At 43.2% G+C, this 20015-nt stretch overlaps 4 protein-coding genes across 5 annotated transcripts; 3 read left to right on the plus strand and 1 right to left on the minus strand.

Moving 5' to 3' along the window:
* Positions 1-88: 88 nt before the first annotated feature.
* Positions 89-2731, minus strand: LOC129595619 (uncharacterized). The gene is made up of 4 exons (XM_055492678.1): positions 2463-2731; positions 1671-1938; positions 1037-1316; positions 89-819 (listed from the first exon to the last, which is right to left on the minus strand). Exons 2-4 carry the CDS (start codon positions 1935-1937, stop codon positions 440-442), a joined length of 927 nt encoding a protein of 308 aa, XP_055348653.1. The 5' UTR covers position 1938; positions 2463-2731; the 3' UTR covers positions 89-439.
* An 814-nt stretch (positions 2732-3545) lies between these two features.
* LOC129595611 (succinyl-CoA:3-ketoacid coenzyme A transferase 1, mitochondrial-like) lies at positions 3546-7600 on the plus strand. The gene is made up of 4 exons (XM_055492670.1): positions 3546-4318; positions 4815-5425; positions 6209-6494; positions 6947-7600. Exons 1-4 carry the CDS (start codon positions 3881-3883, stop codon positions 7187-7189), a joined length of 1578 nt encoding a protein of 525 aa, XP_055348645.1. The 5' UTR covers positions 3546-3880; the 3' UTR covers positions 7190-7600.
* A 985-nt stretch (positions 7601-8585) lies between these two features.
* Positions 8586-11679, plus strand: LOC129595591 (uncharacterized). 2 transcript variants are annotated; one of them, XM_055492646.1, is made up of 4 exons: positions 8586-9384; positions 10085-10339; positions 10579-11271; positions 11380-11679. In XM_055492646.1, the coding sequence occupies exons 1-4, from the start codon at positions 9359-9361 to the stop codon at positions 11531-11533; spliced, it is 1128 nt and encodes a 375-aa protein (XP_055348621.1). In that variant the 5' UTR covers positions 8586-9358; the 3' UTR covers positions 11534-11679. The 2 variants fall into 2 exon arrangements, with proteins under 2 accessions (XP_055348621.1, XP_055348622.1); XM_055492647.1 differs by lacking the exon at positions 8586-9384 and adding an exon at positions 9399-9774.
* Positions 11680-12862: 1183 nt separating this feature from the next.
* Positions 12863-19542, plus strand: LOC129595636 (uncharacterized). The gene is made up of 4 exons (XM_055492695.1): positions 12863-13596; positions 17948-18026; positions 18092-18476; positions 18533-19542. Exons 1-4 carry the CDS (start codon positions 13016-13018, stop codon positions 19357-19359), a joined length of 1872 nt encoding a protein of 623 aa, XP_055348670.1. The 5' UTR covers positions 12863-13015; the 3' UTR covers positions 19360-19542.
* The last annotated feature ends 473 nt before the right edge of the window (positions 19543-20015 follow it).

Raw genomic sequence — 20015 nt, forward strand, 5'->3', positions numbered from 1 at the left:
CTAATCGCATAGTTTAAAGTAATCGTTCCGCACCGCGCGAGTTTGGAAAGAGGAAACTCTTTTTCCAACAATTTTCATTTAGCCGGAATCCATAAATCAATCAATTTGTACCAATCAGTGAATTATTCAATAATGTGAGAATTACAGTATGTAACTGATGCAAGCTGGTAAAAGTTTCATTTTTCAATTTTGTATTTTCATACACAACAAATCTTTCATATTTTCTATGACAAAAGATCAGATCGTAAGGTCACTTTTTAGCTCGTTTTGCAATCATGCACAGAGAACCGTCAAACTCGCGCAAGTAATAACGTACTTAATTTGCATTGACATGTTTTAAATGAAATAATCAACAAACGTATAATATTTCATAGCACTATAAAAATATTAAATAATACTGTACAGTAAAAATAATCAACAACGACCAGATGACAAATTCTCAGCCATCGGCATTCAGTTTCTTGGTTAACAGTTGGAAGAGGACCTGTTGCTGCTGCTTCATCGTCTCCAGATGCTGTGTCCGTTCGGCGATCTCCAGATCCTGTTTCCGCCGTTCCATGTCCAGTTTCTCGCGCTCCAGACTCACCTTGCGCGTCTCCATCTCCACTTTGTCGGCTTCGATCTTGAGGCGCAGTTCTTCCAGTTCGGTGTCTTTTTTGAACTTGAGTTCGCTCAGCTGGACTTTGCGCATTTCGAGATCGAGGTGTTCGCGCATTAGCGCTAATTTCTGTTTCTGATACATTCCCTGGTCACCGGTGTCGGCAAAGAGACGCTGGATCTTGAAGGAGGAGCCAGGAGATCGGCGGATTCCACGATGGTCTCATCTAGAGAAAATCAATAATTAAATTAATTAAACTTTATTGAAGTTTTCCAAAATTACAAAAACTTAATTTTAAAAAAAATTTTTTAAATTATGTACTATATTAAAACAGAAATTTTAGTTTTAAATTCCAGCTTTAAAATTAATCGACAAAAAATCTGTAAAGTAATTAAAAAATTGACTAAAAATGTTATTAATATTAATGCATATGCTTACCGTGTGTCCGCTTATTAGACTGGACATAGGCCACGCTGTCGGCCGTGAGCGGCATCGCGGTAACCGTCTGCCGGATGACCGGTTTCCGTTCTACCGGTGGGCGCGGACTGCGGTCCGTTTTGATCTCACCGACAATGGACACGCCGCCATTGCTCTTCAGCCGGATGACCTCCTCCAGCAGCTGCATCATCTCGGCGTTGGTCTGCATCGTCTGACCGCACACCGACTTGCGCATGGCATCTTCCGACTGCATCGTACGCAGCAGCCGGGCCAAGCGATCCTACAATCAAGATGGAAACACACATTACAATCACGACCATTCGTAGAGCAGTGGCACGGGGTGAATGCATTATTCGAGCTTGGATTATAAAAGCCGTACTTCAGTCACAATACACTGAAATTTCGTTAACTGTTAAACAAAATTTTATTCTCATTCATCGTGTGATGTTGCGCGCACTTTTTCACAGATTATTTTCTGCACCCATTGAAAATAAATACTATGTACACGCGCAAGCGCTAATCCAAATAATCATCTAAATAATATAATCTGTACTCGTCAGTGAAAAACAAAAAGATTTTTTATCTACTCTGTATGCTAATTTTTATTAATGGCATTCATAAATCATAATAATACCTGACAGCTTTTAATGGTGCAGTCGTAGCCCATCTCGTGCAGCGCCGTCTCGATCTCATCCCACACCGCGCCCCGCTGTCCGCGCACCCCGAAGGGATTCCGCTCGACAATCAGATGCAGCAGCGCCATGTCCTCCTCCACGGTGAAGTGGTGCCGGCCCTTATTCCCGTTGCCGGTGCTCAGGGGGATGCCGGACGTCTCCTCTTCGTTCGTCGCCGACGGTGAATTCGCCTCGGTGCCATTGTGGGTGACGATAAACTCCTCCATCCTGAATGGTCAAATAAAAGTGCCGCAAATCTACGAGCTACAGCCACCATTGCAGAGCAACACTAGAAAAACCCTTGCCAGCAACCGGAAATGTGAGTTCACATTTGATACAAAAATAAAAAAAAATTATTCCAAAAAATTGTAAAATCAATGTTGCCGTTTACAGTTAACCGTAGTTAGCTGGTACGTATTTATATATAGTATATTTTCCGTTACATCTTCCTGTCAGTATTCTCCTAGGAGAGAAAAAAGCAACAGGAAACCACCCAAAAAATAATACTAAAATTAATTATGCTTTTCTTAATCGTTGGTTTCTTTCGCTTGTATTATCAAAAATCTTGTGACCATAGAATGAATTATTATAATTTCCAATGCTTTTGGTACACTCAAACGTAAACGATTATCGAACTGCAACTGAAAAAAGAATTCCCGCGAAGCAGCTAAGGAGAAGTCGCGAGAAGCAGCTAAGGAGATCCTTTTGAAATCTGCTCAAATGAAAATTCAAAATGATACGGGTTTTCTCACCTCTTTGTTCAGAAATCAGAATCCAAATGGAAAGATGAGAGAGTCCTTCAAGTCACTTTGACTCGGATAAAACCACTAATAACGGCTGATGATTAGCTGGCAAAATAGACAAGACTGGGTTCGAGTCCGCTGACTTGAAAGTTTCATCCGAATGAGTCCTCTCACATGTCAGCAGACGTCAAAGACGACTTCGAGCACACAGCACGCGCCCTTGTGCAGCTCGAATCACTGAACCGAAGCCCGAACAACGAGTCATACGAAAGAGTCACGCCCACCACACCTCCAGGCCCGCAGTGACGCTCAATCCAACCGCCCCCGGCTGCCAGCCGGCCCAGGCCATCAGCGGTGGACGGAGAGCACACCGAGCAATTCGGTAAATCAATCTAGTGAATTTACAGTGGAATTTTGCTATGCATCCATTAATGCAAAAGACAGTTGAAATGGAAATGAAGTCAGAAGAACGCGGCTTTTACTTACATTTGTCTGAGCTGCAGCACCGGGATAACATACCGAGGCGGTGAGCAGGCGACAAGTATTGACAATGCTTTATCAATGTGACTGCTGCCAAATACGCAAATTTAAATATTCAAAATGTTTAACTTTGTTCTTAAGCAGTGTATCCATGTTGAAAAATTTATAATAATATTTACTTTAGGCAGTATGAATGCAGGTTTTTTGTTTTCAGCCAAAGAAAGTGTTATATGATAGAAATTAGCATACCCGTCTATGGCAGACCTGGTGCTGGCTTTTCTCTATTTTCTCGTAGAAGACTATGTTAACTCGGAGAGTCATATCATTACTCTGCAATCAAAATAAATAACTCCATGCATACCGTTTAAAAGTATATATTATTATGTATTTTCTGCCTATGTACAATTTTGCTAGAACAACAAGTTAAACATTTTGAATCATTTAAAATTTGCACGTAATTTGGCAGTCACATTGAGTAAAGCATTGTCAGTACTGCCGTCGCCTGCTCACCGCCTCGGTATATCCCGGTGCTGCGGCTCAGACAAATTCTAAGATAAAATTGCCACAAACGATACTTCTGCACTGTTAGTATATCTGCTCTCGTCAGAACACGCTTTTTACGATTGCGCACTGCGCAGATCACCTGCAGGAAAACATTTTTTTCGTCGGTAAAAATGTGAAAATCTGGCAACGATTTTGATTGATTGCTCCTAAATCATCCTGCACAAAGCTATCCTGACTGTGAATTTTACTCCTGTTTATTTCCATCTGTATGATTATCGCTGGCAGTACCAGCTGAAGCATGTGAATCGTACCTGAAAAACTTACGAAAATAATCTGACTATTGCATTTGCGTGCTTCGACTACATCGCTTGTGTGTACTTATTGCAGCAACCTTTGGCAGCTAATTTTAATTTCCCCAGTTTCCCTCCCAAATCGTGCAGACCATGATCAGGATGCGTGTCTTGCTCAGTCCCTCCGCTCGTCCCCTGCTCAAACACTGTTTTGGCGTTCCAACCTCATCCAATGGATACTTCGCCTTGCCTAGCGTGTTCTTCAGCACGAAACCCGCGCATCCCATCGGGGACACCCGCATCTATCCCAGCGCGGCCGCCGCGGTGCAGGACATTCCCAACGGAGCGAAACTGCTGGTGGGCGGCTTCGGGTTGTGCGGGATCCCCGAAAACCTCATCGCGGCGCTGGTTAAGCAGGGGGTGAAGGATCTGACGGTGGTGAGCAACAACTGCGGTGTGGATGATTTCTGGCTGGGACTGCTGCTGCAGACTAAGCAGATCAAGCGGATGATTTCGTCATATGTCGGGGAGAATAAGGAGTTCGAGCGGCAGTATCTCAGTGGGGAACTGGAAGTGGAGTTAACTCCTCAGGTTGGGTTCGTAACATCTTACTGAATCTTACGTATACCGATGTAACTTATAGACGATATTTGATATTCTGTAAATTTATTGTTAATATGTTATAATATGTAAAGGTTTTGGTATCACTGAAAAATAACTGCAATGCCCTGCTTTTTTTGCAATACTGCTAGATAACGACAAGTCGACAACGGTGTAGACGAGTGGCAAATTAGCAACACATGATCATGATATGGAAGTGACTCCGAAGTGTGCAATTGTGCATAACACTAACAGGCATATAGACAGGCATATCGACTAAATTAATTTAGATATTTAATTCATTTTTATCAAGTTTTCGTTCTGCTTGGCCTTGGTTTGCGATTGTTTATTATCAGTTGCTGTTTAATTAGATTTTTACCGACGGTCACGCTATAAGTTCTACTGTAAAATATTAATATCATTTTTTTTAATTTGGCAATCTGCGCATCTCAGAGTAGGCAAAGGAAAATCATGTGAATTTTTTCAGGGCACACTGGCTGAGCGCATCCGCGCGGGCGGTGCCGGCATCCCGGCCTTCTACACGCCCACCGCCGTGGGCACCCTGGTGCACGAGGGCGGCGCCCCCATCAAGTACGGGCCCAACAACAAGATCGACATCGCCAGCCGGACCCGCGAATCCAAAATGTTCAATAACCGCGAGTACATCCTGGAGGAGGCCATCACCGGCGACTTCTCCCTGGTCAAGGCGTACAAGGCCGACAAACTAGGCAATCTGGTCTTCCGCAAGACGGCCCGCAACTTCAATCCGCCCATCTGCAAAGCCAGCCGCATCACCATCGCCGAGGTGGAGGAGATTGTGGAGGTGGGCGAGCTGGATCCGGAGCAGATCCATGTGCCGGGCATCCACGTGCACCGGCTGGTGCAGGGCGAAAAGTATGAGAAGCGGATTGAGCGTATGACGCTGAAGAAGGCGGACGAAGGGAAGGGAGGAGATGATTTGGATGCCATTATGAGGGAGAGGATTATCCGCCGCGCGGCCAAGGAGTTCAAGGACGGGATGTATGCCAATCTGGGCATCGGGATCCCCATGTTGGCTAGCAACCATATTCCCCAAGGGATGAAAGTCCATCTGCAGAGGTATGTAAAGGACGCTTTCAGAAACGGTTGAGGCTGTATTTGTTTCGCTTTTTTCAATAGTTTCTGTTTTTTTTATTGCCAAACGCATTGGGTTCTGTTTTCCGATATGAATTGGGCTTTCTGTGGGATGTAAACCGTAGAGAAAGTGACTGGAAAATTGCACTGCGATCGCGACGGTTTATTTTTCCATTTTTTGCTTATTTGAAATGAGTATTGGTTTTTTATTTAAGCACCTTTCTGTGTTTCTAGGAAAGTTCTTATTTTATTTATTTTATTGAAGTACAAGTCTCTCACTATGGAGGTACAGTACTTGTACCTCACTGGAGTATTTAATCACAAACTTGGCTGTAGGAAAAAGTAAGTACAGTATGTATATGTAACAAATAATATTAAAATTATTATTATAAAATTAATATTACTTATTATTATATTAACAAATAAATAACTGCAAGTTAGTTGAATCTTTGAGTATTTTGCTTTTAAAATAATTTTGATAGTTTGAACTTTAAAGGAACTTTGTTTTGAAGTTGCAATGGACTTAATGGAGTTTCTTATCCTTAGTAGAATGTTTTGGTAGCCACTGGTGACTGAACACTTGCAAGCTATAAACTGACGAATGCTTATGAGTTGTATCGTAGTGCAGGGACTGTTGGCCGTACACGTAATGGCGTAGTTGAAATACTCATTTATATTGGTTTAGATGATGGCATGGTTTTAACGATGAATTCATGACAATAGTATGTGAACTGTTTTTTTTTACCAGAACCCCTTCTTAATTTTTAGTGAAAACGGAATTCTGGGTCTGGGTGAATATCCCACCAAGGAGCAAGTGGACGCCGATCTGATCAACGCCGGCAAGCAGACGGTGACGGTGCTGCCCGGCGCCAGTTATTTTAGCAGCGATGAATCCTTCGCGATGATCCGCGGTGGGCACATTCACTTGACGATGCTGGGCGCCCTGCAGGTGTCGAAGCGCGGCGATCTGGCCAACTGGATGATCCCCGGGAAGATGGTCAAGGGGATGGGCGGCGCTATGGATCTCGTGTCGGCCAGTGCAGCCGGAACAAAGGTGATGTGGTTCACCGTAGATTGGTTTAATTTTGGATAATGTTAACGGTGCTTGTCCGTATGTTGGTTGGTGCAGGCGTTCGAAAATATGTGTGGACCGATTTATAATCGTAACAGCGAATATCCGAGATAACATCGAAATATACGTTTAATAATAATGAAGTAATAAGCTTGATAGTTTAATAATAAAATCGAAATGTTCGTTTAATACTTCTATGGAAATATTCGTGTGAGCAATAAAATTGTTTTTTGTATATTTGTTTGAAAGCTGAACTTGTGAAGTAATGCAAAATGGTGGCTGCGTACATAAATTGTGTGCTATCGTAGTATGATGGCTATTAATGGCGTATGACGTATTTTCGTGTCGAGGCTGTCGATTGCATTTTACTGCTCGAATTTTCCCAAGAGAAAGAAATTACATTTTTTCATTATTTATTCGTGGTTTCCGTATAGGTGGTGGTCGTGATGGAGCACACAACGAAGAAGAACGATCCCAAGATCCTCAACGAGTGCACACTGCCGCTGACCGGTAAAGGTGTCGTGGATATGATCATCACGGAGAAGTGCGTCTTTGTCGTGGACAAGGCCAATGGAACACTGCGCCTGACGGAATTGGCGGAAGGAGTGGCGGTCGCCGATGTGATCGGCACGACGGGCTGTGAATTCGAAGTGGATGCCAATGTGAAAACCATGTAGGAAAATCCGGGGGAAATGGATTTATTTATTTTTCTGGGAACGGGGTGTCCGGTGATATTTGGCAGGCGGTGGAGGTTGTTTTTTATTGGGATTGGGTTTTATCGTCTTATCTGTATGACCGTATCTGACCGCGGCAGTGGATTATTTAAGGATGAATGCTTTTTCGCGGCGATAATTTGAGCAGTTGTTTTATGCTGGCATAATGGAAATAAATTTGATAGAAAGACGGACCCGACGTGCTAATTAGAGATTGATGCATGTACGAGTACAAAAAGAGCATAAAACATATTCAAAAAAGCTCTGTTTTTATTTCAAATGCAGTTATGACAGTACGCGCTGTTATAATTATTGAACGTATTAATTTTACTTCTGTTCCATATGATGCACTGTATGAAAGAATTTCTAATAAATATTGTGATGACACTAACCTCTGCGAAATGGCAATAGTTGTTTCCACCCTTAAGATTTTTTAAAATGAAAGAAATTAAAATGTAGCAGTTGACTGTGTCTGTATATTGAAGGATATCATCATAAGGATGGCGGTTGAATCTACATTGTAGCACTACTTTGCAAATTTTTGCTGACCTACAGTCCATCTGGTCTGGTCAGTTGTATATCCTGTTTTAACACCAGCTTGTACAGTATGCTGTCTGTTCATTTTCGAAAAGGGACGCTGGAGACGGCAGCCGGCACAACCAGGATAAGGTCAGGCACACTATATGCCCGAGAATATTATATAGTGTGCCTATATTGGCGATCGAAGTATTCGGAATATTTCGGAAGCGTAACAAAACTTTCACTGCTCCATGCTCAGTCAGCAGTTACTTATCGACCCCAGTACATCAATCGCTTGGACAGAATTTGATGTTCATAATTATTGAGTTTAAACCGATGACAGAGCGTTATCAATATAGGTTTGAATTTTATTTACGGCTCCAGCGTTGGACTTCACATTAATAAGGCTTACAGTGTAAATCTGAGGTACGTAAAAATGGTTATCGCGTGTTGTATTTTCTCTAAGACCAGGAGAAAGAACTTAGTCATTATCGTGTTATATTTTCTATGATACTGCATTTTTTAAGAAGAACATCTTTTTTCCTCAGTTTTGTTTTTTGTCAACATAGTTTAGCGAATCTCTTCGGATGCTGGAAAACGCACGAAATTAGCGTAACAGTCGGCGAAAAAAATCTTGAAAAGTTCGGCTAACAGAGAATTAGCAACACTTTCTAACGTAATGAAAACCATTAAAATTCGCTGCTTTGTATTAACAGTTATTTTTATATGCTTAGATGTACTTACACATTCTGCCCGATATTGTACTTGTGCCAGAAATTAAAGGTCAGCAGATAAGATAAGATAGCGGACAAACTTTATATGCGTCATTTCATAAACACAGAATCATCACGATGCCAAGAAGCAGTTTTCGATTAGCATATGTATCGTAGATAATGTCTTAAGTACTTACAAATTAAGATGCAGCCCAAGGGAGAAGAAATCCATAACAAATTAAAAATGCTTTACAATTATCCCAGAATGTATCTATATCCGTACAGCGGTTGTCGGCTGTGTCGGGCTCCTCGTGGTCAGCTCCGGTCCGTCGGTGCGTATATAGGGTTTCAGCCCGAACACAAACTCATTCTCCCCCAGCAGCACCAGGCGCGCTGTCTGTCCGAATCCCGCCGACTGCTTCTGCATTTCATGGGCGGCGGATTGCTCCGCCTCCTGGCGAGCCATCTGCAGGGCGGGATGGAGATAATATGCGGGGAGATATCCCTGGGATAACTGTCCGTATTGGCGAGCCAATAGGGCCGCGTACGCCGTGCCGGGATCATAGACAAACTGGGCGTCACTAACAGGGAAGCGCCGGCATAAGCCGAATATGAAGACGGACACGATACCGACGCGCACGGCCGGAGAGAAATCGAGTTTCATGACGTCATTCGGACGGGTAGAGACTGATGTGCGGATTTTTATACGGGGATCATGTCGTGCAGGGAGTATGACCTTTATCACTACATGGAGGACATCCTAATTTAGTGTACTTATGACTTTACTGCGCTTTGTGCTTAGTCCTCTTGCGCAGTATACTTCCCTAGTCTTGTATGATACGCATAACATTGTCATATTTACCGATAAAAGTTTTGGTCTCCCGATGCTTAGTAACTTTGCATGGCATGTATCTATTTGTATATTTTGTAAGTATACTACAGTGTAACCCGTAAGTTGCATCTGTATGAATACGAGTGTAAGTAGACCTGCATCGTAATAAAAACAGCAATGTGCATACTGTGCTGTGACATACGAACATAATTATTAATAAAAATAGTTATTTATTTATATGTGTTGTTTCTAGGCGTATATGACTTTGTTTCTAGGCGTGTAACTTGTATGCTTTAAATATCTATAGACTGTACTTAGTAGATGAATTTTTAAGTGCTCGTAAGTCGTAATCAATGAAATGCACCGGTGATTAAGCAAGCGAAACTTCATAACAGCAAAGGGCTTGTGCACACCATCAAACTTCTGAAATTTACCATTATTTACAGAAGTGTAATAACCGTACTGTTATTCCTATTCGCAAACTGGTAAGATATACCATACCTAATACCGAAGATATACCGAAGTTCTATATCGTGCTTTTCATGTTCTAAGAATTGGTTTGAATTTGCTTGTACTTTTGCTCTAGTTCATGTTTTTCAGTGAGTGGTGGATCATTAAAGTACCAACTGCACCATATAATTACTTGTAAAGTTGTAAGGAACGTTAATTATTTAGTTTCAAATTTTCGCATAAAAACAAGTGCGCACGTATACGTACCAAAAAGTTCTAAGCAAGTCTTGCGAAATTACAGATGCCAGACAATATACCTGTCGACGCAAATCTTGTTGTTTGCAGGAACGCTAGAATGGGAAAAAAGAAACTACGAAAGCATAAGAAACGACAGATACGTCCGCTTCCGACCGGCACTGTTTGGGTAAATGATTGGTCCAGCTTGAACTGCAATAATCGACAATCTTCCACTTTCGCGACATTGGCCAACAGCGATTTGACAGCCCAAACCACACCCAATGCCTTCCAGCAAATGCCGAACGAGATACTGGCGGAGGTGTTCCACTGCGTTAACAGTTCCACCCATGACGACTTCAAACGGTTGGTGAAACAATGGTGCAAAACCCTATCACATGCAGATGTATATAGGATATCACACACCGGTAACAATATGTATGTTAGTATTTGTTATTCAGTGGTTAATCTTAACTGAAACAGTAATGGTGTGAAATTTAAAAAATTAAACATATGAACTGCAGATACTCTGTTACACTGTGTTATTTGTACAGCAGTATTTAATTTCTGTGTTTACTTATAGTAACTGGTAACTGTATTTTCAGGGTATGCGCACGCTGGTACGCCATTCTTTCCACTCCTCCATTCGCCACCAACGTCACACTGTATGCTCTCCCGGACATCCGTCGCTGCCAACATCGCGTCGACATGTGGGACACCTGCTGGAGAGGGCACTGCACGATCGAGCGCCGCACCATTCGGCGCCGTTGCGCCCTCACTAAACCCAGCAGCTTGACCTTTCGGGCCTACCCCCGGGACGCCGCTGGCCGTCCACCAGCGCCACTTTACTGCCGAATGCCCTGTGACCTTTGGGACTGGCTGCCTCACACCCTCACCAAGGTCACCATGTCGTCCATCCACGTCCGCTTGGCCAGTCTCGTCCAGCTGGCACGCACCTGTCGGGAGATCGTCCTGGCCAACGTGGAAGTCGCCGGTATTACGTCCATGGAGGAAAGACTGATGTGGGGTGGGCGGTATGAGTTGCGCTGGCCGGATATCGAGCAGTCAGGGGTGTATCGGGATTTCAGCTACCGGCTAGTTGTGCAGCGGGCGGTACTTCCCGGGGATGGTTTTATGGAGAGCATTTGGAAACTGATTGAGCGATTAGTGGCCGGGCAGATGACGGAAAAAACCACTTATTTGCAGCTGATACATGACTGCATAATGGAAAACTTGCAGGAAGCTGATGAAGATCGGAGGGCCCCCGTGGATTTGTTTGTCCAAAAGGTCATCCTTAGGTAATGGTAATGTTTTATATTCACACGAAAGCGTTCGATACGATTCCTGCCGTATTCACTGCAGTGTAAAAGCGCTTAAGATGTGGTGATAAGGATTTCTTATTACAGTAGGAATACGGACATTCCTTCGACACTGCTCGACCATATTGACGGCAATTTTCCATGGATCACGCTGACCGCCGCCACATTGCTGGAGCTGGCTACTGGGCTGAAAAGCCTTTTGCGTAAACCGTTCGAGCCGCTATATGTTGTTGTTGGTTGAGTTGTTGTTACAGTTAGTAAAATGTTAATAACTGTAATATTGTTTATTAGACGGTTTTTAAATTATAAAGTTGATAATTATAATGTTGTTAAACTGTAATGGGGATAAGCAAATTGACAAAGAAAGAACTAAGAAACTGTAGCGTTGATAAGAAACTGTAATGTTGACAACAAAAATGTTGTTGATTACAATTAATGTTGAATAATGACTAATGTGATTCAGACCTAATTCAGATCGTAATAATACTTCATTGTGGATAACAGTTTCACATTGTGGGCATCAATGTGCACCATGCAGTAGGCATCTATAAAGTAATTATAAACACTTAACTGTAATTCGGCAACTCAAAAGTGAGCAGGTGCTGTTGTCCCGGCAACTGGCGCGATGATCGGCATTTTAGCCTTTCGTTGTTCTTCATGGTTCGCGTTAGAAATTAAAACCAAACGATAAAACCAAAAAATTAATACAAGTGATAGCACAAGTGTTCTGTTAAGTACAAAATCTGATACATCTTAAAGTGGAAACATTTAATTTGGCACCCCATTTACGGCAAACTATTCGGGTCTGAAAATCGCGAAACATTAATTTCATATTTTATATGTATTGTCGGTAAACACGCTATGATCCCTGTTTCCTGGCACTTCCGGTTTACTTGTGTACTTAACAAAGTGTTTGCATATTTCGAGCTCTCGCAGAAAGATCATGGAGAGTATATATGCGACTCGTTTGAAGTCACTGGTTTGCGCACTGCGAGTACAGACTGCATTAAACTACAAAAATTATTGTATAAATATAACACCTGAAACCGGACTGATTTAATATGGTGCCGGTTCACGATCTTTCCCGGTATGATAGGACTATGAATTTCAAGTTTTATGCGGATTTTGTGGTTACTTCAATTCGAGAAAGCTTTAGTACCGATTGGTTTGGTTTTTTTAGGTGAGTCGCTATTCTTGATGTTTTTTCGATGAAAAGACTAGTACAGTAAATAGCTTCCGTGAATGAACGTGGGGCAATAATTAATATTCTTAGAAGGACTAGGCTCAAATAAAAATACCTACATGATTTTTATTCACCAATAGCCATGATAATGCATAACACTTATCGTATTTTACGAGTAGCAATCTCTCAATAACACAAGTTCTGCTTATTGTATTGTTAACTTAGTATGAAGTAATAAGAGAAATCAGATTTGTATCAGGGAATTTGGATTTTGCGATAAGTTCCACGTGGTTTTCTTGTTGCTAGTCCTATCGTAGTTGTGAATCTATCGGTCTCGTCTTATCGCTGTGCGTTAACTACATGTACACTAATTCAGAATTACGAAACTTACTTTCCTGCACATGAAAACTAGTATAAAACTTTGGAATTTTTACTGGCACCTAGAATCCTTTGTAGTAACAATTATCGTTTTACTACTGACACAGCTTGTCGCTTCGTAGTAGGAGTTTGTAATTTCATAATACTGCCGATTCTTTAACCATGATCCAAATTTTCGTATGTGCCCTTATCGGCATAACGCTATTTTGCTGCACTGTTATCGCCCAGCTACCGCAGCGAACGTGCCTCTCTGATTGGTCGTGGTCCGTCAAAGGACAGTGGGACTACGGCGTTATATGCAGGTACACTCCCATCACACAGTTTCTGGCCGATTACTCATCAAATCCTAATGCAATCCCGGACAACGTTATACGAATAATCATTAAGTGTCCCGGACCGCCATTCGTTGAAAAGTGGGCCAATCGCACCGAACGGGTGTATTGTAATCGCTTGCGCACCGACCACGCCAGTCTGCCTTTTCGCAACCAACTGGCTTGGGTTAGCTTGACCGGATTCACCGGAGAGGGCGAACAACGACCGCCGATCCGGCAGTTTCTACAACATGTACACAGTACCATCCAGGTACTCTCCATTCGGTTTTCGAGAATCGGCTACGTGGATGCCGATTTCTTTAACGCCTATAAGAAGTTAGCGTACCTTGACCTTTCGGATAACGACATTTACGACATCGCGCCTGACACCTTTCTGTCCGTGGAATTCGCCAATGGCGATTCACCGTTCTCCTACTGACGGAATATAGCAGTACAGTACGTAAAGTGACGGCTTGACTCGTACTTTCTATTATTCGCTGTACATTCTCGATCTTTCCTTTTGTGCTCGGATATACTTTTGGTTTGGTTTCTACACGGATGCGCCGTGTCTATATAAGTTCGTGAGTGGCAGTATTTTACATCATCAGTTCTCTCAGGACGAGTTTTGGCAGTTTCGGAGTTTCTAATTAAATTATCGTCGGAGATGCAGTTCTCGCTTCGCATAGATTCGTAGACTTAGCTATGCCACATTGAGATTATCAGCTCATACTCTGTCGTTGAGTAGGTCGGTAGGATAGATTATTACGGTAATTATTCCTATCGTACTGATCTCTCCGTCATGGCGCCCACCGATGTTCGAACCTTTCCGATGGCTTAGCTAAGTAAACTGTGATTGAAATTGTGATTGTGAATGTTGGCTTCTAGAAAGTGCTCAGTCCGGGTACAACTGTACTGACTGGACGGATGTCCGGGCAGCTGGTCTGCCGTCTGGACGCCTAAACGTTAGTAGTCCGGGTACTGGCGACGCTTTGGTAAGGAAACCCTGCTGATTCGTGCCTGCGACCCACGGCGAAAACCTGTAAATGTCCGGGGCTTTGCCCCGTCTGGACGCTGAGCAGTTTGTCCTGCCAGCAGGGCGATGCAGGGATAACCTGTAGATCGACCCATGAGCACTGAAGTGAATGAAATGAAAATGAAATGAATATTGAACTGATGAAATGACGAAAGTGAATTGATGAACTGATAGTGAAGCAGGTTCTCGTAGCCACTGGCCAGGGCAAGAGTTACCTAGAAATCTGAAGCGTAGCGGTTACGTAACCGACTGTGAGTAGACAAGAGTTCGAAAGCAGTTTCCTTGAGCTAAAGTTTTTATATGCCAGAGCAGTGCCTGCGCATATACAGTGTACACAATCTTGAGCTATAGTTTTGTATGCGAGAGCGAAAAGCGAGAGCATACAGGTGCACCTATCGTAGCGTAGCCATACAGCCAGAGCAGTTGCGAGTGCTGTGAGCGGTGAGAGAACACCGACGATCAAAATCTCTTCTGAAGTATCCGGGTTAGAACAAAGAGTCAACCCGGTAGTCAGCGTAACGAACACTGAAAACAAAAGCGTAGCTGAAGTTTCCGCGTAGGGACAAAAGCTTACCGGATAAAACCTGAAGCCAGTGCAATGGACACGGCTAAATTGAATAGAATGGAAAGTGATGCGTCGACTGCATACGATAATGCAGCAGATCGAAACGAAACTGAACGTACTGGTTTATTTCAAAATGGAAATGCCGTACAGTTTGGTGGAATCGCAGAAAATGAAGAATTCTGGAGTGATATGCACCCGTTGCAGGGGAATTGATTGAACTGTCGCTTGACCAGAATAGGTTTGAAGCAGCAGTTGAGTATTGGGATGTCAAAATTGATGATGAAATGAATGTTAATGAATTAAAAGAGATTGCTTGGGCATCTCTATATACTGCACTAGCCTTGCAAAGGAAGTACAGTAACGCAAATCGTATCTGTCATGCACTGAACGGCCGCAATACAGACATGGAAATAAGCAACAGTGCTCTAACAGCTGAACTGGTTAAACTGCGCAATAAAACTGGGAGTGTAGAAAATAAATGTCGCATTGAAAAAACACGAGCAGATGAACTGATGAAACGTCAGCTAGCTCTGTTGACAAAAATGGAGGAAATGCAACAAAAACCTGCTATCCGTGAAAAACTGCAGTACCCGCAAGTGTACGAAGGTATACAAGAAAGCGGTAAAGTAGAACGTTTCATAATGGACTGTGAACGATGCAAAGATTTGAATGGCTGGACTGAGAAACAATTGATTGAAAAAGGACTGTCGTACGCACTGAAAGGTGACGCGTATTTGTGGTATGTCGAAAACAGAAAATTAAATCCAGATAAAGACTGGATTTACTGGAAGACATTGTTAGTTAATCACTTCTCATCGGAGAGTGACCCGGCCGAAGTACGGCAAGCGATGTACGCACGTGCCTTCACAGAGGAAGACACAGTCAACTCGTACGTTGATGGCTTTCTGAATTGGTTCAATACTTTAAATACGAAAGAAGAAGAACGAGTTTCAGTACTCGTTCAGGGACTGAAGAAAACCCGAATGGAGTGGTATGGCAAGCTGGTCATATCAAAACCTAAGACTGTTGAAGACGTTATGGCACAGCTGAAAACGCTGTACGCACTGAAAGTGCAACGAAATGTACGAAAATGATGACTGTTGTGAGTATGAAGATGACTGTGAATATGTACAGTGAGTGTGAAAATGGTAATTTGAATGATGACGACTGTGAATATGATAAAAATTATGAAATCTACAATAATAACGGTAATAAGCCGTACATGATCGGAAATGTCGAAATCGACGTTAACAAATGGCGAACCGATAGCGGTCAGCCGATCTGTTTTAAATGTCACGAGTTGCATCCGGCTAAGTACTGTACATTTAACGGTAAATGGAAAGACGTTTCAAAGGAACCGCCGATTGAAGTGCTTAAGCGTTACAATATGAAACGACTGGAAGCACATTCACTGGAAATACGTACTGTACAATGTGAAGCAAAAGTGAATGAAAATGTGGAAACTGAAATGCGGCAGCACTCAAGTTTGCGGGGGCGATCAGTGCCCAATAAGCTACCGCCCGATGCGTTGCAAACGACTGTGGCCAGTCAAGTTTGCGGGGGTAAGCCGGATAATACTGAAGTAGCCTCTATGGCCAAAAATTTTGTAAATGAAAAGTTTTGGAAAGTTGAGCAGCGGAAGTACAAGGATACCAAACACTGGTATTACTTGTTCAGAAATCCCATAAAAGCGAAAAATAAATTTCAAAACGAAGAAATTTATCACATGATTGTGAGAAATGGATTGTTGTGTCGTAAGCGCACAGGAACTGGAATTGACAGAATTGTTGTGCCTAAACAATGGCAAGAAGAACTGATTGATTCAGTGCGAAAAAGATGTGCGAAAAACGAATTAATACCGCGTGGAGTGTCAGTTCAACAGTATCTGACCACTCGGTATTATTGGCATAATATGGAGAAAACTATTGAAAATGTTTTGAAGAAATGTGATAACGCTGAAGTAACTGGAAATGTTGAAAATGTGTCAGATTGTGCTAAAATGCGTGATATTGAGTGCGTAGCTAAACTGTGCAGTAATTTGCAGATCGAAAAAGTTGAAATGTGTCTTACGCAGTCGCAGGGAAAAAGCCCGTGCACTACGAACTCGGTGCAATACGAGTATAATTGGGCTGGTCGACGCATTGACGCAGATGATTATGAAAAATCTGAATTTGTGAATCAGACTTTAGCGGATTTAAAAAATGCTGTAACTGAAGTTGATGGTCAAGAAGTCAAAATGGTGTATGAAGAGAAGTCCAGTGATGTAGACAATTCGCCTGTGAATTTCTTGGGATTTTATTCCCGAAGATATCCTTTCTGAATGCCGCCAAACGCTGATTGTGTGTGCTACGAGAGTCGCATTGGTAACCGCCTCCGGTGTTACGCTGACTGACTATTTGCGTTTACTTGCGTTTCGCAAATTCAAAGTGGTGTTTTCTTTTATTTTCATTTTTCATCGCGGATGTTTTTTGCGTTGAATTTTTCATCGGCGATTTACATTAAATTTAACTTTGCCACTAAAAATCTTCATTTATTGCGTTCCGACGTTTTCCTGTTTGTACTCCGATCTCCGACTGCCGTTCTGCCATCCTACTCAGTCTTCTGGCCTACGCTCAGTTCTCCATCCCGTCAAGAATCCTCTCCTCACCTTCCATCTCACTCAGTCACCCGTGGAGGAGGATCAGTCATTCGTTCTTGGACGGTGAATGGATTTGCCCGCCTTTGCCCAGTCGTGAGCATGAGAACTCATTTTATTTAGTTTTTTATTCCTGTTTTTCCAGTTCTTTCTTTTGTGTTGGGTTCCCAAAAGCCGTTTGCGGGGTGACGGAATATAGCAGTACAGTACGTAAAGTGACGGCTTGACTCGTACTTTCTATTATTCGCTGTACATTCTCGATCTTTCCTTTTGTGCTCGGATATACTTTTGGTTTGGTTTCTACACGGATGCGCCGTGTCTATATAAGTTCGTGAGTGGCAGTATTTTACATCATCAGTTCTCTCAGGACGAGTTTTGGCAGTTTCGGAGTTTCTAATTAAATTATCGTCGGAGATGCAGTTCTCGCTTCGCATAGATTCGTAGACTTAGCTATGCCACATTGAGATTATCAGCTCATACTCTGTCGTTGAGTAGGTCGGTAGGATAGATTATTACGGTAATTATTCCTATCGTACTGATCTCTCCGTCACTACCGTGAAATAAACCTGGCCGGCAATGCTTTACAGGAGACTGATTTGGACGTCTTCAAACCGTTGCGGCTGTGGGTGGTACGGTCATCATTCACGGCTTCCTGTAAACATTACGCAGGCGTTAACAATTTCTTGTCTTTTAGCAATGGTTGACGCTGAGTAAACAGAATCCACCATTGCGCAAAATATTTGTGAGTGGTTCACCGTATCAGCTTCTATCTCTACGGCGAATAAATTTGGATGAAAATCGTATCACCGCAATACCTGCAGAGGTCACCCAGTGTTTTCCACACCTGGAGTTCGTGGATCTTCGCAGCAACACACTGTGCGCCGTTGATGAATGTACTTGCTGTGGCATACAATCGTTCTTAAAATGGGTGGCAAGTGCATCGAGTACGCCTGTAACCGGCAACGCCACGACCTTTCACTTTCGATGCGGTGCAACGAATTACACCAACGATGCAGCCTTTCCGGTACGCAATCTGCAACCTACCATCAACAGCGCCATTTTAAAACTGCAGTCCACTTGTAAGCTAATGAGATTTTAAAACAGCACACACAGATTTATGGTTTTGGATATGCAGGTACGAAATGTAAGGGACCCGAGACGCTGGAAATTCGTTGCACGCGTGCTGTTTTGTGGGATGTCCGTTTGCGCAGCACGGACGCATTGGTCATCCGCTTCACAAGCGGCACCCACGTTCACTGTCCGACAACCCTTCATGAGCTGTACGAGCACGTCCTGGAAACAGTGAACGGACCGGGTTCTCAGCCACAGTACAAACTATCCCGAGCGGCTATGTTATATTGTCGCGATGACCAGCCGGTCGTGCTGGGACCGGATCCTGACTTGAGTGAACACACCAGCTGGCTGCGGCTGACGCTAGATATCGATTTAAGTCCATACTGCTACGATCTTCGCACCAGGCTGTTAGAATATATTGAAACAAATTTCGCCGGTGACGAAAGGTCAATAACGGTCACCCCGTCGCTGCCGGCTGGTGTTCCTGTTAAAACGTGGATGAGTGAGTATTTGACGTGCCCGGTGGACAATGTGGTGAGCGTCAACTGCACAGCCGGACAATTATTTCTCCCAAACGATCGTTTGAACGCCACCACGTCGATGGTGGTTAGTGTTCGCGGGGACACGACGTTCCGCTGCAGAGAGATCGTAATTAAACTGCACCGGTACCTGATCAGTGCAGAGGGATCTTCGGTTGCTTACGACGCGGATTACAGTGCATCTGAAGAGGCGATTGTTGCTGTTTGCCAACGAGGCCGAATCGTTCTTTCCGAGGCTAATCCCGTATTGTCGACAAAACTGCAGCTGACGTATTATTCGGCGCCTAACGATCCTTGCCGGAAGATATACCAGGCGTTTTTGAATTACGTGCAGGAGCAGGCTAATTGATTAGAGCAAACTGAAAGCAGTGACTGCACTGCGCTCCCAAATCCGGGACGCCGCAAAACAAATCGACTGGACACTACTCTAGATCATACAAGTGTGAAATGAGTTAACTGCACCACGAAAACGACATTAACATACGAATGTATCTGCGTGTGCAGAATCGTACGGTCCATCGTTTCGCATTAATAGGAGATAAAGTTGCGGGGAATAAACCAAAAGAAAAAGCAAAAGCAAACTGCAAAAGCAAACAGAAATAACACATAACACAACCATATAGTAATTAATAATAATAATTGATGACGTGCTCGTTAACTGGTGCCGCCTAGTAATTGTAGGAATTCAAGGAATAGAATATTTACGTTATGCAATCCGTTCTTGTTTTGGCGCCAACTGTAACACTTAGGAAAAGGGGCAGGAAACCGTTCGCGCCAGCATTTTCCCACGCAAAAGAATCTTGAGAAATTAACGTCGCCGTTGTACAGATTTGCGAGAAAACCGAGCGCTGAAAGATCACCAATGCATTGCCTAAACATACGTGATACTGCGGAGTGCGTAAACGTAGCTTGTACGCTTTTTGTACTCCGTACGCGGCGCGGGTGAGACGGCGCCTGCATCCGTGGTGTGTTTTGATTTTCGATGAGTCCATGTCGCCGATAATG

The sequence above is a fragment of the Paramacrobiotus metropolitanus genome, unplaced genomic scaffold, assembly GCF_019649055.1.
Source record: "Paramacrobiotus metropolitanus isolate TYO unplaced genomic scaffold, Prichtersi_v1.0 Parri_scaffold0000080, whole genome shotgun sequence".
Classification (NCBI taxonomy): Eukaryota; Metazoa; Tardigrada; class Eutardigrada; order Parachela; family Macrobiotidae; genus Paramacrobiotus; species Paramacrobiotus metropolitanus.